Source organism: Lepisma saccharinum, chromosome 30 (genome assembly GCF_977018435.1).
Source record: "Lepisma saccharinum chromosome 30, izLepSacc3.1, whole genome shotgun sequence".
In the NCBI taxonomy this organism is placed as follows: domain Eukaryota; kingdom Metazoa; phylum Arthropoda; class Insecta; order Zygentoma; family Lepismatidae; genus Lepisma; species Lepisma saccharinum.
Genome location: NC_139258.1, coordinates 35,617,596 through 35,644,017, shown reverse-complemented (window position 1 = coordinate 35,644,017; position 26,422 = coordinate 35,617,596). Strand labels below are relative to the sequence as shown.

General features: G+C 41.4%; 1 protein-coding gene across 10 annotated transcripts in view; it reads right to left on the bottom strand.

Moving 5' to 3' along the window:
* Nucleotides 1–26,422, bottom strand: part of LOC145981874 (disks large 1 tumor suppressor protein-like) — a 1,252,559-nt gene that overhangs the window by 620,883 nt on the left and 605,254 nt on the right. Inside the window, exon 1 of one of the 10 annotated variants that reach the window (XM_083115343.1) lies at nucleotides 24,810–25,321. The exons of the other annotated variants lie outside the window; for them this stretch is intronic. Coding sequence (XP_082971469.1) covers nucleotides 24,810–24,959 — 150 coding nt within the window. The 5' untranslated portion in view covers nucleotides 24,960–25,321. Of the gene's footprint in view, nucleotides 1–24,809; nucleotides 25,322–26,422 lie in introns of those variants that run through there. 10 annotated transcript variants of the gene reach the window in all.

Here is a 26,422-nt window from a genome sequence, read left to right as displayed (position 1 = left end):
CTTCCTTCCTCTGTGGAAGTTGCAGCGATAACAGTGTTTGATTTCTAGAAAGGCGTAAGCTCGAAAAGAACAATAGTTTAGAACAAAAGCGTTTTCTTAGTATTGACATTATTATTAATTATCTTAATAGGGTTACAATTAGGCCATGCGATATGTCTCTACAATGAATATTAATGCAAATAATTACTTTATTTTCTACATAGTAAAAAAAGGACACGAAAAATGAAATTAAAGGATCTAAGTACTCCAATGCATACAAATGTATATAGAAGCCATCTAAAGAAAAATAGAATGTACAGCGTATTTCAAAATAATTTATCCAGTTTCAAATGGTCGTATACTCAAGAGTTTTCAACGTCATTGCTAGAGGAATTCGTGCCATACTCGCTCCAGTATGTTCCTTACCACTGACAACACCAATGCAGTTCAGAGTTTCTGCTCCACAGTTGGTCTCCTAAGTCATTGGATCGACTTCTGGGGATTCATTTAGGATGACTGCTGAAACTTCGCATAGCAACTGCTGGGAGTTGGTGACAACTGAAGCGAATATAACACCTTGACCTTCATGTTGTTCGTGTAACTAAGGAAGGTGACATCCTTCAGATTGATGTGAGACCACTTTTATGCACGGATAGGCTAATCAGGACTGGACCTACAATCTAAAGTAGGATCCGCACCACTATGTCATGTGCATCCACCGTATATCGAACCCGTGACTCCTTAATTACAAGGTGATTACGTTCAGATGATGACTAAGCACTCTGACGTTGTAAACTCCCATTTGAAATGCGACAAATCATTTTGAAACACCCTGTAGAATATATTATAGGATATTAAGAAATCTTACAAAAAAGTTTCACCTTCGATCGTAACTTTACGAGAAAATTACTAAATAGTGATGAACTTCGCACGATAGGACTAGGAAGCTATATTCTGGTCACAAACCAGCCCACACACTGCCTGCCAGGGAACATGAGTGAAACAATGAAGCTGAAACAGATTACAAGATGTGTTCCAGGAATCTAACACACTTCTCCTATTTTCGGCACCTTCCCGTTTCCCTTTCGCCATAAACTTCAGTTAATTGTGTTCTTCGTTGAGTCATCCCTGACATGGTGAAGCGAGCGAGCGGTGGTCTTGCGTGTGTGAAAAGGGGGGGGGGGGAGGAGGAGGAGGCTGCAACGTCTGCCTGGCTATATATAGTCCCGTTTGCAGCAGAGAGGCATCAACCCGATAGCCGGAATGTGGAAGCGTCCAGGTTAGTCTTCGCAAGACAAAGAATGTGTTTGGTTCCACCAAAAGGCTCCTTGTTGTCCCTGTCCAGATTAGAATAGCGAATCGTCTTTAGGTTTGAGTTCGCGAATCGTTCCTCTTGTACCAATTCCTTCGAACCGTTTTTTTTGTCGTTGTTACGCCAGTGAGCTCCGTGACAGAGTAATTAGCGTATCGCTCTACGACGCGCGGGTTCGAATACTGGTCTGGGGATGGGTGTTAATTGTCAGCGCACCTTCATCAATTTCATTACATAATCACTCATTCTCATCGTCGCGATTAGCCAAAAGTGGAAGAAAAGCGACGCAAAATAACAAAAATCAACAACAGGATAATTGGGATAATCGTGTAGTTGGACGATAGGCGTGCGCACGGGGGGGGGGGGCAAGAGGGACCAGTTGCCTCCCCTAATAATCTCACTTACATTTCATTGAGTGATTGAGTTGGTGTTTTAAGTCCACTTTATGCACAGTAAGTCTAATCGAGACGGGACCTATAGTTGGGCCCAACGCAGATGGCATACAACCTTAGTGACAATGAAGTTCGACCAGTCACAAATATAGGAGTGCGTTGTGAAAGAAGGAGAACACATGCATATGCTGAACATATTTTATTCAGCAGGCTACATGGAACAAAGGAAAACATAAATTTCCGCTGCAACGCAGCAATGTATGGTGTCCACACAAAATAAAACATTTTCGTCCATCTACACGTGACATTGAAGCTCGACCACTGTTAGAGGGGATCCTGTTTACCACGGTGTGACGCCGCCCCGTCGGCGAATAACTGTGCCAATGCGTCGGGGTATGCTGCGGACGAGTCTTTCAAGGTATTCCACATCGATGCGGTGCCATTCCTCCTGCAGGCAGGCGATAAGAGCAGCCACTGTCGTGGGTCGCCTCTGTTGCACACGTCGCTTAAGAACACGCCACATATTCTCAATGGGTGAGAGGTCGGGACTCGATGGTGGCCATGGCAGAGTTCGCACGTGATGGCGAGTCAACCATTCTCTTGTCAGCCGCGCTGTATGAGGCCTGGCATTGTCGTGTTGAAAGATGAGACGCCGCCTGTGGAACAGGTGCCTTCGCACTGTGGGAAGATGCCGCTCCAGTATGCGTGTATAGGTGTGTGCATTCACAATGCCCTCACAGACGTGTAGTGGGCCAACCCCAGATGCCGTCATGCATCCCCATACCATCACTGAAGCAGGTTTCTGTACCCGACGTGCATAACATTTGGCTTCATTCTGTTCCTCCTTCCGACAAATGACTGTTTTCCGTATTTTCCCGTACACAACATTGAAAATGGATTCGTCCGTCCACAAAACCCTGTTCCACTGCCGAAATGTCCATCCCCGGTACATTCGTGCCCACCGTAGTAGATTGCCTTTGTTCAACATGGAAAGGAAGGGTTTACGTTTCGCCTTGTACACTCGGTAACCGAATCGCTGTAGGTAACGGCGAATGGTTCTGGTTGACACTTCAATGTGAAAGCGTTCTCGAGTCCACAGTCGTAATTCGGCCACAGAAACATGATTGATGGTCTGGATATAGCGCCTAAATATCCGTAGGTCACGCACGCTCAGCAGGCGTTTTCGACCGGGGGCCTTACCTGGCTCTGTAGTACCCGTATTTTGGTGGTGTTTGATGATGCAGTGGACGGTTGACTTGGGTAAGTTCAGTTGGCGCCCTATTTCCCGTTCACTGAGTCCATCCCGTTGCAACTCCACCACTCTTCTCCTCACTGTGTTGTCAATAGGTTTGCCCCTGGCCATGGTGATGATGCACTGCGGTTCCTCGGTGCACAGCACGCGCTTATATACGGTGGACTCCCTTATCGTGTCCGTGACGTCATGCTTCCGTCGAATGCGCCACTATCTGGATTTTTCCGTATGGGTCTGGTGCCTGGTCGAAGTTCAATGTCACGCGTATAGTTCCCCGTTTTCGTTCTTTACGTGACCTTGGGTGCAACATGCTGGGATCACGATTCTTGCCTGCTCACACGCCTCCTCTTACACACATGCGTCACTTCTGCGGGTCACCCATTCCACCGCCTATGCCTCTGTGCATTTAATCACGTATTCCTTTCTGGTCGAACTTCATTGTCACCAAGGTTGTAGAACACAATCACCCTACCATCTCTACGAATGAAGGCTGCTTGCCAGGGAGTTACACAATTTCTCCCAATGGGATGACCGATTGCGCTCACTGGAACCACAGGACAAATATTTATGGAAGCTAGCACGCGCACCCTTAATACACGGGATAAGCCGACTTTGCATTCTATAAATTCTCCAGAAGGACCAGTAGTAAATCCTCAAGAAATATTGGAATTGTTGGCAGATCAATTCCAAACACACTTCAAACTCAACGAAGGACTCACAGATCCAGAAACGGAGCAAATGGTCCAGAGGATGTGTGATCACCTCTCACAACTTCCGTCAGTCCTAGATGCTCCGCATGTTACTCCACGAGAAGTCCAAAAACTGCCAAGAAAGCTAAAACCTAAAGCGGCACCTGGTATAGATGGAATTCCACCAACGGCTCTTCAGAACTTAACCAGAAAGAGGTTTGTTTATCTAGCCAGACTTTTCACTAATAATCTTCATCTGGGCTACTTTCTAAAGCAATGGAAACTTGCTAAGATTATTGCCATACCAAAAATAGGCAAAATTCCTCACGAGAAAACTAATTATAGACCAATTAGTTTATTATCACATGTCAGCACACTTTTTTAAAGGGTGCTGTGCCAAGGTCTCACAATCATCAATGAAGAGCATCATCTAATTTCAAACCACCAATTCGGGTTTAGAAAAAAACATGGAACAACTGAACAACTCGTCCGAATAGTAATTATATTTCAGCACATAACAACAGAAAACAACTCATCTTAGATGTACAACAATCTTTTGATAGAGTATGGCACAATGGATTACTGTCCAAGTTACACCCGTCTTATCATACCTCAGTGCTATACAAAAATCAACTCCACGACCCATAGAAGCAGAAGTGCCACAAGGCTCTGTCTTATCACCCACACTATACGCACTATACACGGCGGATATAACCTACCCAAAGGAAAGTCTACTTGCAACATATGCAGATGATATGGCGTTCCTAGTACATCCTACCTGTGAAAAGAGAGTCCACAAATATGTCCCAGCATTGGTGCAATGGCCACAGAAATGGAAAATTAAAATAAATCCAACAAAAAGTAACACAATAGTTTTCGCTCCAGGTGGTGAAAGTTAAACTGCAAATATTCCATACATACAAGTTTCGTTAACTAGGAGTATGCTTTGATACCAGACTGACATTTGGCCCACAATTGGATGAAACAACCTCTAAGGCAAAACAAAGAATAGGCTATCTTACGCCAATGTTAAGATCGCCAGCACTTCCACTGGCAACCAGAATCCATCTCTATCACATGATGGTAAGGCCCATATTATTATATGCAGGACCAGCATGGCTGCAGGCTGCAAAAACACATCTTCAAAAACTCCAATATGCCCAGAATAGAGCTCTACGATATACTGGCGATTATCCTCGATCTACACGAATACAACAAATGCATGATGATCTGGAACAACCCAGGATTCAAGAATTGCTTCAGTTGCCCCGGAATAAACTGTGGAATAGGATACCAACGCGTCCAAATCCCCTGATGCAACTATTGGACAGATAAAACCTAGAGTGGACAAGGTCCCTCTACCCAGACCATGACAGTTAATGTAACAATTTAATGTACTGAAAATCAATGTTTTGCAATATACCAATAACCATTGTAAATGTTCTTATGCTTGTAGTAGTGAGTAGATTTGGGTATCTTCTTAGGGAACATTGAATATTAACCTAACGCAACAGTTACGTTAGACTATGTAAAACAATGTTGTATAGAAAATACTATCCTGTAACAGAAATGTATATTATTGTAGACTCCAGCTAATGTTATAATAGAATAAACAATACGCTGGGACACACAAGTCATGACTGCCCGACCCTGTGGCCGAGTGGTTAGCACATCGCGCTGCGACGCCAAGGGTCCCGGGTTCGAATCCCGGTCGGGCTTGGTTGTTTGTGAATGTCCATTCATCAATTCCATCATTTCATCACTCATCCCCATCTTCGCAAATTAGCCAAGAGGCACAAAACGCGAAGTAAAATAAACTAAATCAAATCAAATCAAAATCATGACTACAAAAAAAACACCTTTTTGAAAACTATTTCAGAACCTTCTTTTCCTTTCCAACCATAATTTTGCACCTTAAAATCCTTTCCCTAGTAATTACACACAGTGGTTATTGACTAACAAAGGATTGATTGATTTAGTTAATTTTGCGTCGCATTTCTTACACGTTGAACGATAGGGATTGTGATAAGATGGGTGTAGAGACAATCACAATTTCTAATCATATCCGCAAACCGAGAAAGAAAATTATCATAATTATATTCATATTATTCATGAACGATTTGCACTATTAGAACTCACTTTTAAGGAGGGGAAAGTGATAATTGTACTAGTGACAGATGCAGATTTGTGATGAAATGCATTTTTAAACATCCATAACTTTTACCAAATGTTTTCGAAATAGTATTATACTTTGTTTCTATGTTACCGGTGGCCATAACATTAAAAACCATATCGACATTTCTAAGCTAGTGTAAGACGCATCAAACCGTGATGATACAATTTTTTTACAGTCTTACTGTAACGTGTCGCATGAAATTATAAGAAGCCTTTGTCGTGCGATGGTATACATTCGAGGTTAACATTACGATATTACTTGGGAAAAATTAGAAAAAGTGTGAGACTTGGTGCATTTTATGAGTATTTTCTTATTATCGGAGTGCGTCTAAAGATTTGATTTTTCTTCTTTTTTTTGCAGCATCAGTTGTTTACGTCAGACTTCTGCTCCATCCATACGCAAGAAATTAAGAGATTTGCGATTTAAATATTACGATATAATAGTAATTAATTTTTCGTGATTTACTATTAGAATTAGTAACTTAAAAGATATGTTGGGGGTAAACCATCCCTTGCCCCCCTTTTTTTTAATTCAAACACTGGTAGTGTATAAAGGTAGAAGAGCGACTTAAAAATATAAAAAAATAGAAATGCATAAAGTCCGGTTGGCCGCAGTTGGTAACGCGTCTCATTGCCAAGCTAAAGGTCCCGGGTTCGATCCTCGGCCGGTTCAAATGTGGGAACTTTTCTAACTTTGGAGGCGGCCCCGGCGCTCACCCAGCGACGAATAACATGGGTACCTGGGGGAAACCCTGGGGGGTAAAGGCGGTCAGGGGCTAGATACTGATCACATCATCCCCACTCACAATCAAGCAAGTGTGGGGCGTTACCCACACACCCCCCATATGCCTTCAAGAGTGGTGCTGAGCACAGGGGAGCACTTTACCTTTTTTTTACCTTATTTACATAAAGTCCAGTGTAACTTCACGTGATGACACTGTAAAATCTACTGTAATTCACCGTAGGTTCGTTATTACATAGTATTTTCACCGTAACTAAGATATACTCTAAAACACTGGATTCAACTTCTCATTCGCAAAAACCGTACATTACATAGCAACAACCAATTAAAAATATATTTTAGAACTGTTGTAATAGATTTATTATTATTGTGAGGAGTACAGATTGATAAAATATAAAATACTTAAGAGTACTTAAAATTTGATATTCAAATAAGAGGAGTTTCACGCTACTGCCAATAGAGAGCACTGCAGGCAAATAAAACGTGACGAACATTTGTAAGATTTCTATAGTATTTATTCTTTACGGTGGAACTACTGTATTTTTAGTAATAGCACAAGCGTTCTATCCTGATCGCATTTTTTACTGGCGGCTGGGAAACAACGAAACAGCGATCAGTTGAATTCTCTTCGACTGACATCGGGCATTTTCGTGTCACGAGGCACCGAAAGTTACTGGCGGGACGAACAAATGAGCGTCAGATACACAGCATGTTGCCAAACGTACTGTAAAACGGGGAGAGAGAGAGAATTGATCGGCGCCGTTACTGGATAATAGTACAAAAAGCACGGAAAATTAATACGCTTGGCAACGTTGCTTCGGGAGAGCGATGTTACACACCTACAGCTTTTACTTCGCAACTGAGGTTCTTGACACTCATCGAGGCACACACCCCAGAAGACAATTGGTGGACAGATAGAGAGCCGTCAGTTGGGCCGCGATCAGTATAGTAATTTAATGGTAAATTTACTGGCAAATTTTTACAGTGCAAACTTGTTTTGGCTTTATGGTTTCCCTAAAGCAATCAACACGGCTGCACACTTCTACTAGATCCTAGTTTGAAAACCTGAACAGGAAAAGCGAGAATATAAGCAAATGATTTTTCACCATTCTGGCAAGCCACCAGGATCCGCGTGTGTGGATCATAACTCGGAAGGAGTTACGGTCCTGTCTGGCTCCCACCTTGCTGCCTAGGGGGCGCTCGGAGCGAAAAATATCAGACGAGTTTCTGATAAGTTGAAGGCACGAGGAGACGGTTGACAGAACCACGCTGGCAGCGGACCAAAACCATCAAGAACTCTTTTGTTTCAAATAAAACCTGGGGCAGGAGTAGATTACCCCCGGCCTATGCTCGATATTTACTAGGCAAGCAGGGAAGAAATACCTAGCAACAGGGGGTGGACACAATTCAAGCGGGTGAGAGAGGACGGGAGTGCAGAATGTGTGGGGAAGACGAGACGAAATTTCACATTCTCCTCCAGTGCAAAGAAACGACAGAGGCAAGACGAAAATACATGAGGTAATGATGATCATTACGGGGAAAGAAAGGACGGGGAGGGAGGAAACGCAAATAAGGGACCTGGAAAACATGTTACATTACGTCTGGACAAAAAGGACGAATAGGATGAGGGAGGGGAGTGAAAGTAGTTGAGAGCGATGTGTGGAAAGTTTGTTGTCGTCATAACTCGTTGATATCAGTGTGTAAAGTGTAGAAAGAGACCGAGGAGGGTGGATTGTAGTGGTGAAAGAACCCAAAATTAACACGGACAGAAAAAAACTGGTATAAAGAATAAGGAATATGTAAAAAAAAACATAGGTGTATGGCAATGTATGTACAGCCGGAAAGGCTCATATGGGAAATAAACTCTATTCTACAGGCTGGTCCCCCAAAAAGGTAACATAAACGTAACGAAAATGATTCGGTTACCTTTATTTAGGCCACCCTGTATTCTATCGGTATGTTATAATGGCGCTACTGAATATATTAAAAATATTACCGTCTCTCACGACGAGAAGAAGTCATTATAACTCGGCTTCGTATTGGACACAGCAGTCTCACCCATGATTACTTGCTGCAAATGTTGTGGACCTTTCCACGTGTCATATATGCAACGTTCTTTTAAGTGTACGGCATATTCTTATCGAATATGGCGATTTCAATTTCCTCAGACAAACATCTAATCTTCCCAACTAACGAAATCTCTAGCCTTATTAAACCCGAAGGTTCATGACTGCAGCAACACAGGCCTTCCATCTGTCCCTATCTTGAGCAAGTTCTATATACTCTTTTCCATCCCTACCGATTTCCTTTAGGTCCATCTCAACGTTGTCCCTCCATCTTCGTCTTGGCCTTCCTACAGGTCTCTTACCATCAGGTTTCCCAACAAGAATCCAGTGAACTCCTCTTTCCTCTCCCATTCGTGCCACATGGCCTGTTCACCTAAGTCTTCTGGATTTAATCATTCTAATAATATATGGACATGAATTAAAATTATGTAATTCTAAATTATGTAACCTTCTCCACTCACCTGTCTCCTAATCCCTTTTAGGTCCAAAGATTTTCCTAAGGATCTTAATATCAAATACTCTCAATTTATGTTCATCTTTCAATGTAAAGGATCAAGTTTCACATTCATATAATACTACAGGTAAAATTACTGTTTTGTATATTTTAACTTTTAGTTTCTTAGATATTATACAATAAGATAGAAGTTTATGAAGAGAAAAGTAACATGCATTTCCTGAATTAGCCTGCTTTTTATTTCCTCTTTAATATCATTTTTATTTGTATTTGTTAGTATTACTCCTAAGTACTTGAATTTGGAAAATGGTTGAAACGAGTTGTTATCAATAATTAGATTTTGATTATTACCTAACACTTGGTTTTGTCCTGTAAGCATATATTTAGTTTTCTCCTTGCTTTCCAAAACTATCTATTTAGCTGTTTTGAAAAATATTTTAACATTATTCTTAATTGTATTTACATCATCCCCCAGTAAGTCTACATCATCTGCATAGCTAACAGCTGAGTCGCACCGTTTAATTTTAGTCCTTCGTTAGTTTCTTTTACATTACTAACAGCATATTCTAAGACAAAATTGAAGAGCAATGGAGATAATGCTGTTTTAACCCATCATGAATTGTAAATTTGCCTTCCCAACTAGTGCAGTCAAAATAGGAAAAATATAGGAACTAATTCATATCAAGCTGAAATTTCGTACGTAAGTTCCTTATAACGTTAATAAGAACATATCAAAAGTCCTGAACGATCATGTTTCCGCTAAGGACGCCATGTTGAAAAATGACGGACAAATTCAAGGTTTCACGAAATAAAGGAACTAATTCACAACAAGATGAAATTTGGTACATAGCTTCTTTATGACATTAATAACAAGATATCATCAATCAACGGCGATCACCCTGCCGCTAAGTCCACAAAAATGGCGGACAAATTCAAATTTCTTAGCGGCAGGGTGATCGCCGTTGACTTTTTTATATGTTTTAACTAATGGTATATAAAAGGTATGTACTAAATTTCAGTTTGATATGAATTAGTTTATTTATTTCGAGAAAATTCGTCTAATTTGACTGTACTAAATTGTTTATCGTCCGTGATGGGAGATGATGGTAGTGTTTTAACAGATGTTTTAGCTTTTTGAGAAGAGCAGGCCTCTTACACTGTTTCTGGGGAAGTTCTTTTCCTTCGCATACCGTTTCAAGTGTTGTGTTTGCCCTGGGCAGGTCCCTTTAGAATCTTGCAGTTTTAACCTTCCCCAAAGGGCTCTATACACCCTTTTTTTACCTTTAAAGTAAGGTTTTTAGATAAGATTTTTTCTGGTATATTTTGAAGGATGCAAACGCACACATTCGTAACAATTCAAGCACCGGCTATGCCTAATTGAATGAGATATAATTAGACTTTTAAACAAAACCTGAAACATATTCTAATAGGGCATCATTTTGGCCTGGCTTCTAAAAAGAGGCGTTTTGTTTTGCTCATGTATTTACAATGCTATTAGGATATATTTCTCAATGTAATCATGCATTTCACACAAATTTATTTTTTAAAAATTAATATTTTTAAAAATTAATATTTCAATGAAGCGAAATTCCAACTTGACTGGTAACAGGTAAGTAAAATGTCAACTATTGTTTCGGTTACTTAGGAAGTTTCCATGCTATTTATAGGTTCCGAGTTATACACCGAGTCAACCCTAGCCCAGTCTAGTTCGCTGCACTTTCTGACACTAGGTGTAGTGCAGGTGTATCCCGGTGTCAGGCTGGTGGAAGGAAATGACGTTCAACCAAGTAGACGAATAGCGTGAGAAGATTCAACAAATGCCTGTCTGCTGCTTTAAACGCTCAATTGATTAGTTAGCAGGCACCACGTGACCACACACCACACACTACACCGCTCCAGAACGCAGTGGAAACGCTGCAGACACAAAGTACACCTACTTGACACCAAATCAACGATGTAGACGATTCGGTGTTGCACAGTGTAACCAACTTCACGCGTGAGTGCAGAGAGAAAGTCAGAAAGTGTCGCCAAGTAGCATTACACTTTGATGGTAGGGTATCCTCGCAAAAATACATTACTCATTCACTCACAAAAATTGCTTTGCTGTTACCAGCAGGGTTGTTAAAGGTCCAGGAATTTTAAATAAATACAATTCCGGTCCAGGAGAGAAAATCAGCAAGTGTAAATCGGCTCTGGACCGTGAAGAACCCTTTTTATCTGTAAAGCATTTCAATTCGGTCCAGGAATCTTCTTCTCGGGTAAATTTAAATACGGTCCAGGAACCTTTTTAGCGGATCAATTTATATACGGTCCAGGAACCTTTTTTCAAAGAAACAATACGCAACTTGGACCGAATTTAAATTGTGCGAGAGAAAAAAAGGTTCCGGTTCTGCTGCGGAACCCAATAGAACCCATTAGAATTTATGGGTTCATGGACCTTCAACAACCCTGGTTACAAGATCCTAGCCAAGGGATATTTTCTGACAGAAGAAAACTGGAGATTCTTCGCTCATTTTAGATAAATGCCGCCAGGATAATTCCCCTGCAGGAACCTTTATGGAAACAGATCGTAGGCACGCTCCTCTATCCCCCCGTACCCGCCCTGATCACCCTAAAGAGACAACTTCGCTATTCTGCAACTCATGAGTTTAGTCACGCTCTCTTATGGTTGGCGTTAGGGTAAAGGTTGAAAAATGCAGGCGGCGTGGGAAGAAAGAGAAGAATGATCCGTCGACCTGGCTGGGAGAATCGATTGAGATAAGCATCACGCACTAATACAAATAGCGCCATTTTTCTTTCTCGTCGCACGACATAGAGCAACTTTTCTGACGGACAAATGTTGCAGCACATGGTTGTGACTTGTCTACATTTCTCATCTGTTTCCCCAAGAAATCCTCAGTCGAAAATGAGGAGTTTTTCAGAATCGCATGCCCAGGAATTTCTCAAGAAACATCTCAAGTATCTGACGAGCTCCTTGTAGCGTAGGCACGCCACTGATCCTCCATTTACCTATGTACAGTCTCGGACACTTCTGTGTTGAAGTAACCCTATTGAAAGGGCAAAGCTTAGCGTCAAACGCCTTGTGTATAGACAACCCAAATAACATTACAACTCTGCGGCTTGCATAACTTTCAGGAAATGAATCCCGGTAGACAGCAGTGATGGCAAAGAGAAATAACAAGATGAACTTTGTCAGTCCTAATCCCTCGTGTATTTCAAGTGAAGAGATTCTTCCTTTCCCAGAACGAATGAATCATATTTACGCTCCATTCATTAACCTACATTTCATAATAATAATAATGTAATAGAGGAAAGTAACATTCAAGTCACATGCACACTATTCTTCTTTCACATACACTCTAAGAAAATACTGAAAAAAAAAAATCAATTTTGCAAAGGAACCCAAAACCGTTAATTCGAAGACAGTAAACACTGGATTCTTCACAATGAGAATACATCTGTTTTGACACAGTAATTGGTGTTAATAGATAATGAAATACGAGTAAACATGACAGAAATTAAAGGATATTTGTTATTCCGACTGAGAAGCAAATATTCTAAACTACAAGGTCGATGTTTGTCAAAGTTCATTTTACGTAAATTTTACGTGCAGATAGGATAATGAGGACGGAACTACAGTTTAAAGTAGGGTCCGAATCACTATATGCCTCAAAGGAGGATCGAACCCTTGACTTTAAGGCGGAAGTGGTGATGGTTAAGTTCTCCGGGATTTTCTTTCCCGGGTGAAAATCAGAGGCGCTATTGACTAGACCACCGGAGTGATCTAAGGTCGGAAATTTTCCGGCCTTGTCTGGCTCTGGGGTTCATCCAGCCTCAAATCAATGGGTACCTGGGGGCAACCCTGGGGGGTAAAGGTGGTCGGAGCGTGCTGCTGATTACATCACCTCTAAAAAAATAGACTAGATCGAGAATGCATGGGGCACTACCTCCACATCCCCAAAAATTTGCCTTCATGGCACGGTGCTATATGCACGGGGATTCTTCTTTCAGTATATGATATCACATGGTAAAACTTTAAATAGCTATTTAATGAATAAAAAAATGCGGAGCAATGTATTCGAACGAAAGAACTTCTGCATTGCAGTTTGGTTCCGTAGATAGAAGACCTCTCTCTTACAATATTTAAGCACCAAAGCATAACCACAACCTCTTCATTTGACCACATTAAACGTATTTCAATTTATCATTGATTCGACCCAAGGATAGAAACCACAGCACCACCTTAGCCTCGACAGAATTCGAACACCAGCTTTAATGGCGCTCCAATCCATTCTAACAAGGCTACTAGGCATAATATATTCCTCGCCCCTACTAAATCCAATAGCCGATAGCGGGATATATCGGGCATTTGTTTTTAATCAGCATTTCGATAACGCGTCTCCGTTGCGTGTTCAATGAAGCAAAAGTGGTGATAGTGCGAGGGGATGATTTACGGAAGCAATTCATCGGCTTCGATAGCTTGTTAAGTCGATTGGATTCTCCACAGTTTTTTTTCTTGCTCGTTAGTGATATTCATCGATTTTGCTTCTTTACATGTGCAGTCTAGAAATTTTCATTACAGTAACGAATGCCCTCGGCAAGTCGAATATTTTTACCAATTAATAAAACCGGTTGAAGGAAGGAATATACTATCGTCAAGTTTAACCTCAGTCACTTGTTTACATAATACTACTACTACTTTTAATAATTATGGCTTACATTTGTATGTATCGATATATATATTATCTTGATTTAATCCATGAAAATCACATGCTTCACTAAAGCATATTTCTCAAACAACCCCACTGAGCCTTCCCCGATGGCGCAATGGTAGCGCTGTCACCTTGTAAACAAGGGGTCCCGGGTTCGATACCCGGTGGAGACACATCGTGGTTCGGATCCCACCTTAAACTGTGGGTCCAGTCCAGATTAGCATTTATGTGCACAAAGTGGACGTTAAAACAAATGTAAAGTTCCCAACCACGTTATAATTTAAATATATACTTCATTTGATCGGCTTTATTTTAATTTGCTTTTGTGCCACTTTTGGCTAATTTGCGAAGATGGGGATGAGTGATGATACGATAAAATTGATGAATGGACACTCACAAACATCCATGACCAGGCCGGGATTCGAACGTGGGACCCCTGACGTCGGAGCGCGATGTGCTAACCACTTCGCCACGGCGACCGGCAAATAAATAGATACATATGTTCTAATAAGTATATATGCCATATAGGTATGTCCTGGGGTAATATGTACTATGTTATACGTATATTCAAGGGGTACGGGGACTTCTTGGACACCCTGTAAGTGTAACATTTTTCTTGCGGATGACTGTACATCAACCGATGAGAATTAAACCGAACAGGAACCCGGAAAGTTTTCCTCCACACCAGATTCCTCCTGCGTCACGAAAGCAGGACAAGCGGTGCAAGGGAGTCTGAAAATGGATCTTGATAATGTTCCAACCCGCAGCACGTGTTATTCCACGCGTCTTCGATATCCGGGACCAAAGGTATGCAGCGCAGTGTTTGGGAAAGGATGGTTCCTGTAATTCGGCAATGAAATGGGAAAAAACCAGAGCATAGATCCTTTGATCCAAAGGCTCAGTCCAGCCTAGTTCTAAGCTTTTGATCTCGCTGTCACATGTGGCCATCGTCTGTTGTCAGTTTGCAGGCCGATTTTGTCTTGTCCGTCAGCAAGTCGAGGCTGAATCCAAGCAGGCTCCGGAGAAAACTCATCCTCTTTATCAAATGCGTAGTTGTAACTTTCTTTCACTTGTGTAATTTCCTTGCTTTAATGTATTAAACTATATACTCATAATATATTCCATGTTAATTTGTACTAATCCGAACCAAAAATGACTTGATTATGAATTTATCAATTTGCAACATGCAGGGCTATCGTCCCGGAGAGATGTAGGTGGGCGCTGGCCCATCGTAAAATAGCCGATAGAAGAGAAATTATCAAATATCGCCAGCAAACATTTTGAATACGAGAATTAATCATTTATAGTGGAGTTAAATTTACACAAAGAGGAGACCAAATAATTAAAAGTGGAAAGAAAGACAATGACGGAATGAGTAAAAGGAAAACAAAGAGATGAAAGCGAAGAGAAAATAAAAGAAAAAGAAGTGGAAAGAAACAAATTGACGGAAGGAATAAGAGGAAATCAAAGAGAATGAAAGCGAAGTGGAAAGAAAGAAAATGAAGGAATGAATAAGAGGAAAACAAAAGGAGGAAAAGTGGAAAGAAAATGAAGGAATGAATAAGAGGAAAACAAAAGGAGGAAAAGTGGAAAGAAAATGAAGGAATGAATAAGAGGAAAACAAAGAGAATGAAAACGAAGAGGAAAACAAAAGAAGGAAAAGTTGAAAGAAAGAAAATGACGGAACGAATAAGAAGAAAACAAAGAGAATGAAAACGAAGAGAAAACAAAAGGAGGAAAAGTGTAAAGAAAGAAAATGAAGGAATGAATAAGAGGAAAACAAAGAGAATGAAAACGGAGAGAAAACAAAAGGAGAAAAAGTGCAAAGAAAGAAAATGAAGGAATGAATAAGAGGAAAACAAAGAGAATGAAAACGAAGAGAAAACAAAAGAAAGAAAAGTGGAAAGAAAGAAATTGACGGAAGGAATAAGAGGAAAACAAAGAGAATGAAAGCGAAAAGGAAACAAAAGGAGGAAAAGCGGAAAGAAAGAAAATGACGGAATGAATAGACGACAGTCTCTAAAGGCTAAACCTTCTGAGGTATGAAAACGGTATCAATTAATATCCTTAAGGATAAGTAGGTCACATGACCATAAGAATCGTGCAACAATTAGCGACTAGAGCTGTATCGATCTAGCCATTACTTGAGCATAACTAAACGTGAGTACTCTCCCCATGGGTATATTTCACAGCAGGACACTTCCCGCCCTGGTTTCCCCACTTTATTCAAAGCCAGCTGCATTTGCAAACGACCGAGGGCAAAGACATCTCCCAAGCAACGGTTATGACTCGACGTCTTAACGCCAACCTAATGGGAGATTCGGTCCTCGGAACAGGCCATAAAGTGAACGCCATCAACCGCTCGGTAGGAGAGGCTGAGGAGGGGCGAGAGCGTTTCCTGACGATGGAGGATACGCAAGTATGGACCACGCAAATCATTTGCCAGAACCGAGCGAGTAAATGGGCCGTAACCTTATGCTCCGAATCTGAAGTGCATTGTAACTGAGGTTTCGTTTCAGTCACTTGCTTAAAATGTAACCCAGTTACATTTACTAATTACAAGCAAAGTTACTTTTGTTTGTAACTGAGTTTTAGTGGTTTTGTTCAAAAACTAAATTAACCACAATTAATAATTTCAGCTCAGAAACAGGCGCAAGTGAAATTGATACCACCACAATCAGTAGACATCCAATCAACCTCACTTCCAAGACTACATTTTTCAGACTAACGAGGTTCAGGCGCCTCGATCCACGGTCCGGATAATCAACTGTGGAGTTGTGCTTGCCCTTGAGTGTACTGAGCGCCCCTTTACAGCCTCAGCTTTTAATAGGTAAGGCTATGTTAGTTCTCTTTAAGTAGTAATGAATAGATAGTTTTGCGAATTGAGTTAGAAAGTTTTTAACAGACGATTATATTTTCTTGTTAGGGCGTGTCCTAAATTTTGTTTGATTAAGGGCTAATTCCCGTACTGTCTAAAGGGCAAAATAAATAACCTGTGTGCTGAAATGCACATAATTTAAGCACCAGTTAACCAGAATCAGTACTATAGTCGGCGTGCCGAACGATTTTTCGAATTAAAATCATTCAAATATAATTCCTTCTTCCATCATTTTTTTTTGTAAAAATATAAACATGTGAAGACTTACTCTAAAAGTTACTTAGGTACTTTTCACGTACCAGTAACTGTGACTCGGTTACGTTTTGAAACAAGTAACTGTAACTTAGTTACTTTTAAAAAGTAACTTTCCGAACACAGGTCGAAATGAAGCTTCAAAAAAGAGACATGTTCTTCGAGCTGATACCACTCTGAACCGATAGCGATGTCGATACTCTGTGATTCCCACCGTAATTAAAAGTTATTCAAGATATTCATTAACAACAATGTAAGTTTTCCACTCTAATTATATGCATCAATTGACCAAGGTTTTTGTTTTAAAATAAGCAAAAATTACATTAGAATGACTTACTTGACTTATTTACTGTTACTCCGCTACGGAGCATAGGGCCTCAACGAAGCATCGCCAAAGGACTCTGTTTCCAGCCATCTTCCTTATCTCGTTCCAGGCCTTTCCTGCTTCCCGTATTTCTTGCAATATTGTCCGTCTCCAACTCATTCTTGGCCTTCCTCTCCTACCTTGTCCTTGTGGGCTCCAGCTCAATGCTTATCTTTCTATTGCCGAAGGATCGTTCCTCGATGTGTGTCCAATCCACTTGCACTTTCTTCTTTTGATCTGTATTGCCACCGATTCCTCTTGTGTACGTTTCCATAGATCTTCATTTGAGATAATATCTGGCCAATATATACCTAGAAGTTTCCTTAGGCATCTATTTATGAATGTCTGTAGGTCTTTAGTAATTTTCTTTGTTACTTTCCAAGTTTCACATCAATAAAGGAGAACCGACTTCACATTAGTTCTAAAAAATTGCAGCTTAGTTATTGAAATTTCTCTGGCTTTCCAAACCTTATATAGTTGAATAAGTGCCATATTTGCTTTCCTAATTCTCGATCTAACATCTTCTTCTGTTCCCCGTGTATTTGTCACCAAACTCCCCAGATATGTAAACTCCTTAACCTCTTCAATATTTTCCTCATTCAAATGGAAGTTTCTCCATCTTTTTTACATTTGTTCTTAATGATTTCGTCGTTGTACTATTTATCTTTAAACCAACTCTTTTCCCTTACTTATCCAAATCTCCTAGTTATATTAGAGTATTAAATTACATGTTATGCCATCACAAAATTTAAGTTTCTCCACACAAGAAACTTTGAATTTTGCATAATTTCCAGGATAATTAGACTCCTTGAAAGACCAAATAGCCGCAAAGGTATCGATAAACACATTCTAACCGATACTTTCCGATACCGATACCCATGCCCTAGCGCTTAGGTAACTTAGGTTGGTATGTGTGCGAGTTAGTACATACATTAAGAACGATGAACAGCATATGCATACTGATTTTATGTGGACGACGTACAGTACGAACACGTGAGTTATTTCCCAACAATTGGTTGGTTGGTTGAGTTGGTGTTTTAAGTCCACTTTATGCACAGGAAGGCTAATTGGAACTGGACCTACAACTTAAAGTGGGATCCGAACCACTATATGTGCCTCCACCGGGTATCGAACCCGTGGCCAATTCCCAACAATTGGAAAGAAGATAAATGTATATATGTGAGATAAACCGACCTACAGGGAAAGGACTGGAAAATGAAAACGACGAAAAACGCCACAAGGAAACGCTTGATAACGTCACTGAAGATGATTCTGCTTCATAAAGAAATACGAGGGCCATTCTTCTTGTAGTGGCAACACTGTTGGTATACGCTTCTCAGTTGTCGCTGGGACAAGAGACGATCAGGTCTTGTTTGTTCTACGGATCGTGAGTAGGTGTTTGGTGCTATATAGTACTGTTGTGTGGTAGTTGTTCACGCTGAACTTTCGTCAGGATATGTGGTATCCATTTTGTCGATATCTTACGCAGGCGGAGGTCCTGAGTTAGCATCTGGTATACAGAGGATGGTGAAATCCTCAGTTCATTTGCTAATTCACGACATGTCCAAAGCCGATCATTCTCCAGCAATCTGCGAAGTGCATCAAGGTGGTGTGAATCTGTTGCCGTGCGAGGATGCCCGCCATCATGTTCTTTCATGGCTGATTCACGACAACTTTCAAATGCCTTGGCCCATCTGGGAATGGTACGATACGGTAAAGCGTGGTCCCCATATGCCTCGCATTGACTTGGGAATTTGCCGTGCATTCCTTCCACGTGCAACCTGAAATTTGATGAATATTCGCTGTCCTTCCCGCGTGAACGTTGTTCAGGGCGGTATTATACACACACTTCACTTTAACGTCTTCTAACTACCACAGAACAGTACTATTTAGCACCAAACACCTACACACGATCCGTAGTACAAGACTAAACAAGACACGATCGTCTCTTGTCCCAGCGACAGCTGACAAGCGTATACCAACATTGTTGCCACTACAAAAAAAATGGCCCTCGTACATACGTCTCAGCGATGAGTGCAGTGGCTGGGAAAAACAGGGTGTTAAGGTCACCCACAAGAGCTGGATTCGTTCGGTTTATGCTTATCGAGGGCGTTCGATGAGTGCCAACGGGGAAAGAGCGGAGAAAATCGGTTAAATTTACATCTGGAGGGGTTGAAGGCTGAGAATATACAGGGACAGAGAGAGAAAGGTTTACATCTCTGCGCATAAGCCATATATTTTCATGGAAGTCTATCAGAATTCGAAATCTGGTTAACATAAATAGGCCTCCATGCTGAAACTATTATTTACAATAATAACTGGGCTTTTAGCGAAGATATGCTGCGCAAACACATACAAAATATGTCGAAATGCTAAGTTTTGTTGTTTATTTGAATTCGTAACGACGAGCATAAATGGTAGGGGAAAGTGGGGCAATTGTGCGCGGCGGGTAATAATGGACGCACCAAAAATCTAAACTTCCCTGGTAAATATTTGACCATGATATGTGCTGCCACCTTCCGTAGGGAATGGAAACGTGAATTCATAGGCGGCATCTTACTGAATTTAGATAGTTACCTTCAGGTCATTTGTTCCGTGTATTTTTTTTTCTACAATTTTCGCGCGTCAGGAAATATGCTAGCGAGACTGCGTTTCTCACGGCGTGCTACTGTTTTAACTAGATACATAAATTATGAAAAATGAGCCTTTATTATTATATTATAAGAATTCATTAATTATTCAGGATAGTCTCACATGGTTCTTTTAGCGTACAATTTTATCTCGAAGGCGAGCGTGTAGTAATTGGGCGAGGTTAGCAACAATGACTATATGGGTAGTCACAGAAATAGTTCATACCTGAACACTATTAAGTATACGCAGATAACAAAAGTATGCAGATGACTCGTACCTGAACACGGCCACAATATGCCTTTATTCTTTATCTCTACCTTTCATTTGTATCTCTATTCTGTTTTTTCTTTTCCGGTTTTCTCTATTTAACTTTCTTTTCTCTATTCTTGGTCTCTATTTATGCTCATTTCCCATCTTCTTTATTATTTCATTTTATCTGCTTTCCTTTCCGTTTTGTTTTCTTCTTATTCTCTCTCTTTCTCCCTGTCTCGCTTTTGTATTCCTCTTCCTTTCTTTCCCTTTCTCGCTTCTTAATCTCTCTCTCTCTTTTACTTCTTTGTCTCTCTACCTTTCGCTTCTTAATCTTTCTTTCTATGTCTCTCACTTCTTGATTTCTTCTCTCTTTGCCTTCTTTTTCTATCTGTCTCGCTTTCTTGGCACAAGGAACAGTTTCTTTCCTTGTCCAGCCAGACGTGAGGACCCGAAACTGCTCCTCCGCCGCCATCCTTTCCTCGCAGCGAGCTGGAGAAAGAGAGGTCTGGCCACTGGATGGTTGCAGGAAGGGGAGAAAACGTAGCATTTCGCTTATGAGAGTATTATTTTACTTGTTCTCGTGGGAATATCAAACTTCCAATAGTGAATAAAAACACATGGACGGAAAGAGAACAGGTCGAAGATTTTCTTCGCGTTGGAAAGGGTCGAAACCTCCATGTGATTAGCCGTAACTTGAAGTTAATTTGATAGGGCGCCATGGCATCAACTCTGTTCCAACATTTTTTTCTATATGCTCGTTCAGCGGCCTTACCAAGCGCCTAGGATGACTGGAGGGAGCTTTACAGCTACGGCTCTGAATTGTCTTCACGAAACTGGGACAACACTGAAATTATGGATCTCAAATCTTGGATAGAAATTGCTTCGCTAAACGGGGGGGTTAGGGATGACCTTTCGCGTTGTATACTAACTAACTAACTCTCTAGCCTTCTTAAACCCGAAGGTTCATGGCTGCAGCAACACAGGCCTTCCATGTGTCCCTATCCTGAGGAAGATCTATATACTCTTTTCCATCACTACCAATTTCCTTTAGGTACATCTCAACGTTGTCCCTCCATCTTCGTCTTGGCCTTCCTACAGGTCTCTTATCATCAGTTTTCCTAACAAGAATCCTGTGAACTCCTCTTTCCTCTCCCATTCGTGCCACATGGCCTGCCCACCTATTCGCGTTGTATACCCAATTGTCAACCTCACTTCCACTTTTTGCAGACTAACGAGGCTCTGGCGACTGGCCCTTTGGCCAGTATAATTCTCTGTGTTGTCTTTTGTCCTTACGTGTGCTGAGTGCCCCTTTACAGGCCTCAGCTTTTAACTTAAGTCAGAATATTGTAAGAATTTAGTTATCCGACATTACAGTTATCTTATTTGTTATGGAAAGGGGCTGGACCCTGTAAAACGTGACGGGTGCAAAGTAACCTAAGTGTTGACGGACCCAAAATTTTAAATTGAAATTCAAATATTAAAAAAATAAATAGGGGCCGTATCTATCTGTATGGAACCCCACTTCCATGCCTATTCATCAGTCAGCCTCTCGTTACACATAGGTACAGTCATACAAAGGAAAACCTTTTAAGATTTATTGTACCCTAATGCAAATATTTGATTGGTCACAAAGCATATGTACGTCGCTAAACTTGACTTTCTTGACAGTGACGAATTATCAACATTCGTGCCCTGAAACTTTGTATGTTTATAAAAACATTCGTTGACTAGCCTGTCATTCAAGGGAAATTGATGTTTCTATGCATGCTCAAACAAACAAGTATCTTCACACAGCATGTCCGTTTTCTAGCTACAGTGTCTAAAGTTGCAGTGGAATGATTGGAACACGAGATATGTAGATTTGTTTCCTGCCAGCCGCCAGGTGCGCTGGTGTCGGCATGAACACAATTTCGCCTGCTTGACATGGTGCTTAGAGTATCGTTGCAAATGATTTAATTCTTTTCATTCTAACATTTCTACGAATGTGAAAGTTAATATAATATTTAGTACAGATCTGCAAGATAGTAAAAAACATTTTGAACAACAGGAAATTACTTAATATTGTGACTGATTAATAACATTACAAAAGTAGGTATGCAATGTTCCATTATAAAAGTAGGTTCATTATCCTTGCATGGACACTAAATTGTAAACAAACATGTTGAAAATGATTATTTTAGTTCTTGATGATTTAGTTTATGTGTATGTTAATCTTATCTATACCCTGTCCCATCTAACTGTGCATCAAGGCCGCGCATAGCGTCAGAGAAGGGGAGGAAATCGAGTGGCCAGAGCGAAGGAGTACACGCTGCTGGCAAGGCAGTCGCTTTGCCCCACTCCACGCAATTCCGTTCCTCTCAAGTGTTCATTGGTGGAGCCATCTCGCGTCACTACTTGCGCAGATACTTGACTTCGTTTGCCTGCTCTACAGTTAGCTGGGACAGAGTATAACAATTTGCTTACAAACTCAAAAACACGAAACATTGATTGATTTGCTTTATTTTACTTCGCTTTTGTGCCACTTTTGGCTAATTTGCGAAGATGGGGATGAGTGATGAAATTGATGAATTGAAACTCCCAAATATCCATGCCCAGGATTCGAACCCAGGACCCCTGGCTTCGTAACGCGATGTGCTAACCACTCCGCCACGGGGGCTCAGTGTTTATCCTACAGTTCGTACAATAATAAGTATATTTGTTCTTCCTAGATATGAAAAGAAGAAAGGAATAACATGAAATTCTTTAGGGGTGTAGAAACATGGAGTGGTACTGTTGCGTGTACTTCTTGGTTGTAACGATTCAACTGAAAAAGTCAAGGAGATTGCCGCAACCCAGAAATGTCCAGGACAGGCAGCATATGGATCTGTGAGATTTTACCGGTTTCTGCCGGCATTCCGTATCATGTTGTGTCGCAGGAAGCTTCTAGAATGCAACATTTAGTTGCTTCGTGCTGCATGCCACTTGCCGTCATACGCCGAGAGTATTCTGTCGAAACCAGCGTCATCGAAGCACAAATGTGTTTTATTTTTGTGAAGGGTAGCAGGAAAGAAACTATTTTGGATGAAAAGAGAATAATTTATGAGCATGGTGTCCGGTAGTGGGGAGGCAAGAGGGGCCACGCCCCCTGAAAACGAATAGATGCCATAACTTTATACATTTCAGTCACAGAAATTGACGTTCATTATTATAAAGGCTTGATAATTATAATAAAATGTCTTGCTTGCTCTTCCTTGAAACAAAATCATGTTTATGGACGGGCAAGTATCACAACATAAGTCCATTCACATTTGCAGAACTAGTCTCATCGTTCGACATGTACAGGGTGTCCCAACAAGAACGCCGGGATTAATAACGTTATAAAGTTAACTTATTCTAATGAAATGGTATATATTTCTACATCCTTACAAAGGGTATATGTTATCAGTTAAGTATGAAAAACAATATCTGTCATTTGTGCCCCACGACTTGATCTACATGTAGTTACTCTATCGATGAATGACATTACTGGTGACTTTCAAACAGACTTGCTCCTCGGTTTGGCCGATGACACGTCGAATTTCCTACTTGAGTTCTGGTAGGATTCGGGGATTGTTTTCATATACTTGCGATTTCGCATGGTCCCAAAGGAAGAAATCGCAGGGTGTTAGGTCACGTGACCTCGCTGGCCAGTTCTGGTCGCCGTTGCGCGAAAGGACTCGGCCCGGAATTTTGTCGTGCAGTAAGGCAATCGTCTCGTAAGAAGTGTGGCAGGTAGCACGCCATCATGCTAGAACCACAAGTGTTCTATATCCATACCGTTCTAATAAGACCACAACCATTTCGTAACCATATTGCGTTTCAGTGCTGCCAACCCAACAACAAGACAATGTCGCAATTCAATTTCGGCATTCTTGTTGGGACACTCTTTATACAGAGCATTCCCTGACATTGGCTACGAGACTCGGCGGCAAGCGGCCCGGCATCAGCGCTTGTCTTTCCCGGTGAACGGGTCCACGACAGTCGCTTATATTAAATCTCGTAAAAAAAAGTTTATAGTAACAGGGTCAGTTCTGAATAAAAGTGGAAAGAAAAACGGGGAAATAAAGTATACAAAGACAATCCGCACACCATGCGTGAGTTAAAAGAGAGTATTGTACGAGAAATCGGGAGAATTACAGTAGAAGAACTTGCACGTGTAAATGCCAATTCGGAGATGCGAGGAATGTGTTGCAGCAGAGGGACATAATTTTCAACACCTTCTGTAGTCAAGGTTAGTACACAATATGAAAACTGTAATTTTAATAGCCGACTCGAGCGACTGTCGCTGAACCGTTCACCGGGAAAGACAAGCGCTGATGCCGGCCAGCTTGCCGCCGAGTCTCGTAGCGAATGTCAGGGAATGCTCGTAGTAAGTAACTTGTCGAACCGGTAGCGTGCCACGAGAAGCAAGAATCAACTGTCACTTGCATCACTGCCGCATGTTGCTTCAATGACAGGGAAGAAGGTGGAATTTCTTACTGTCAAAAGAATATCACTGCCAAACCACCGCGGGTAAATCTGACACAAGAATACTAACATACATGGGTTAGGTTATAGAGCCTTTGGGAAGAATTTTAGGGGGTGTAAAGGTGTGTTAGGAGAGCATGTGGGTAAACAGCTGCCAACAAAGGTTAGACTTACCTTGTCCGCCCAGCAACAGTTGCACGACAGGTACTTGCTCTTCGCAGGTGGCTTCTTGCGTCTTCTACGCCGAACCTTACTAGGGACGGCGTACATGTAGTTGGAGAAACGACGCCTTGAATGGCGAACGATTGAAACCCAATCGATCATCGTAACCGCAGGCACCAGGGTGAATAACTTAAATAATTACTATTATCTGAACCGAGCCGCGCACTCCAAGACGCAACGAAACACAACCAACGCCCTTGGACCACTGCACTCCTGAACACAACTCACAATCACAACGAAGGGCAACACCAACCACTTGCTCACTTCCTTCGTGGAACGGAGGAACTCTATGTATCAGGAACGACACGCTGTGGTCTCCTCTCCTTCCAGCCTTGTTGTACCCACTTCGGGATATCCCGTGGACATCCTATCCCGCCGTTGGGGCTATGAGAACTGTCTGTCACTCGTAGTCTTGAAAGAAGAAACGGTGCCCGAATCAGCAGCCTGGCTGTCAGAACGTGGCCGACTATTTAAAATTTCGCTCACTAGGTGCCTCTTCCGAGCTCCTCTCCGCCTCACGGACCCCTTCTCCAACCTGTCTTGCCCCCCTATGCCGCCCTTTTTTTTCACTCCCTCTCCTGGCCAATCTAATTTAGAGCTCCGGACTATATTGAGGGTTGCCAGACGTAACAAAGTTACCGTGGCGCCATCTTCCGGCAGCTGCTTGCGTCAGCAATGAGTACAAAAGCATAATGTGTCTGGCCACAACCCACAGTAAAGATGCACGCGGATGTTTACGTGTTTGCTGACTGGCAACTTATGCTGTTGGGAGGAAGGGAGTAAAACAAACATTATATCAACATTAGACAGCAACATTAAATATACGTGTCATATTTTTCACCAGTGGCCTTGCAGACCACGTGGCGATTCCACGACCGTTGTCGTGACAATGGATAAAATAGTAACTGAAAATATCAATTTCATAGTTTCGCTACGACGCCAGAAGTCCCAGGTTCGAATCCCGGTCTGGGCATGGATGTTCATTGTGAGTGTCCTTTCAACAATTTCGGGTGTAAGGGTTGACCCTTCCACGTAGTACACCCTGGACTGCATTTTGCAGACTAACGAGGCTCTGGCGTCTGGACTCAACACCAGTATAATCTTCGTAGGGCTGTAAGTATGTTGTCCCGTGTTCTATCTTTATGTGTGCTAAGTGTCTCTTTGCAGCCTCAGCTTATAACCCAAGTAATAAAATTTAAGTCTTCCGATATTACAATTATGTTACTTATATTTTAGTTATGGTAAGGGGCTGAACCCCGTATCATGTCACGGGTGCAAAATAGCCTAAGTGCTGACGCACCCACAATTTTCAATTCAATCAATCAAACAACCTTCAATAATTGAATCATATCATCCCTCTTCAAATTTGCGACTGGCTAAAACTGTAAAAAAAGCAAAGTACATCAAACCAGTCAAATCAAATTATTGGTTATGTGGGTTTTATGTGCATTAAATTTGTGACGCTTTCCCTGGCATATAAACAATATATCAATGAGATTTCTTCCCCTTAGTGGAGTACACGGATACTTGATCAACCCACTCTGGGACACCCTGGACTGAATTTT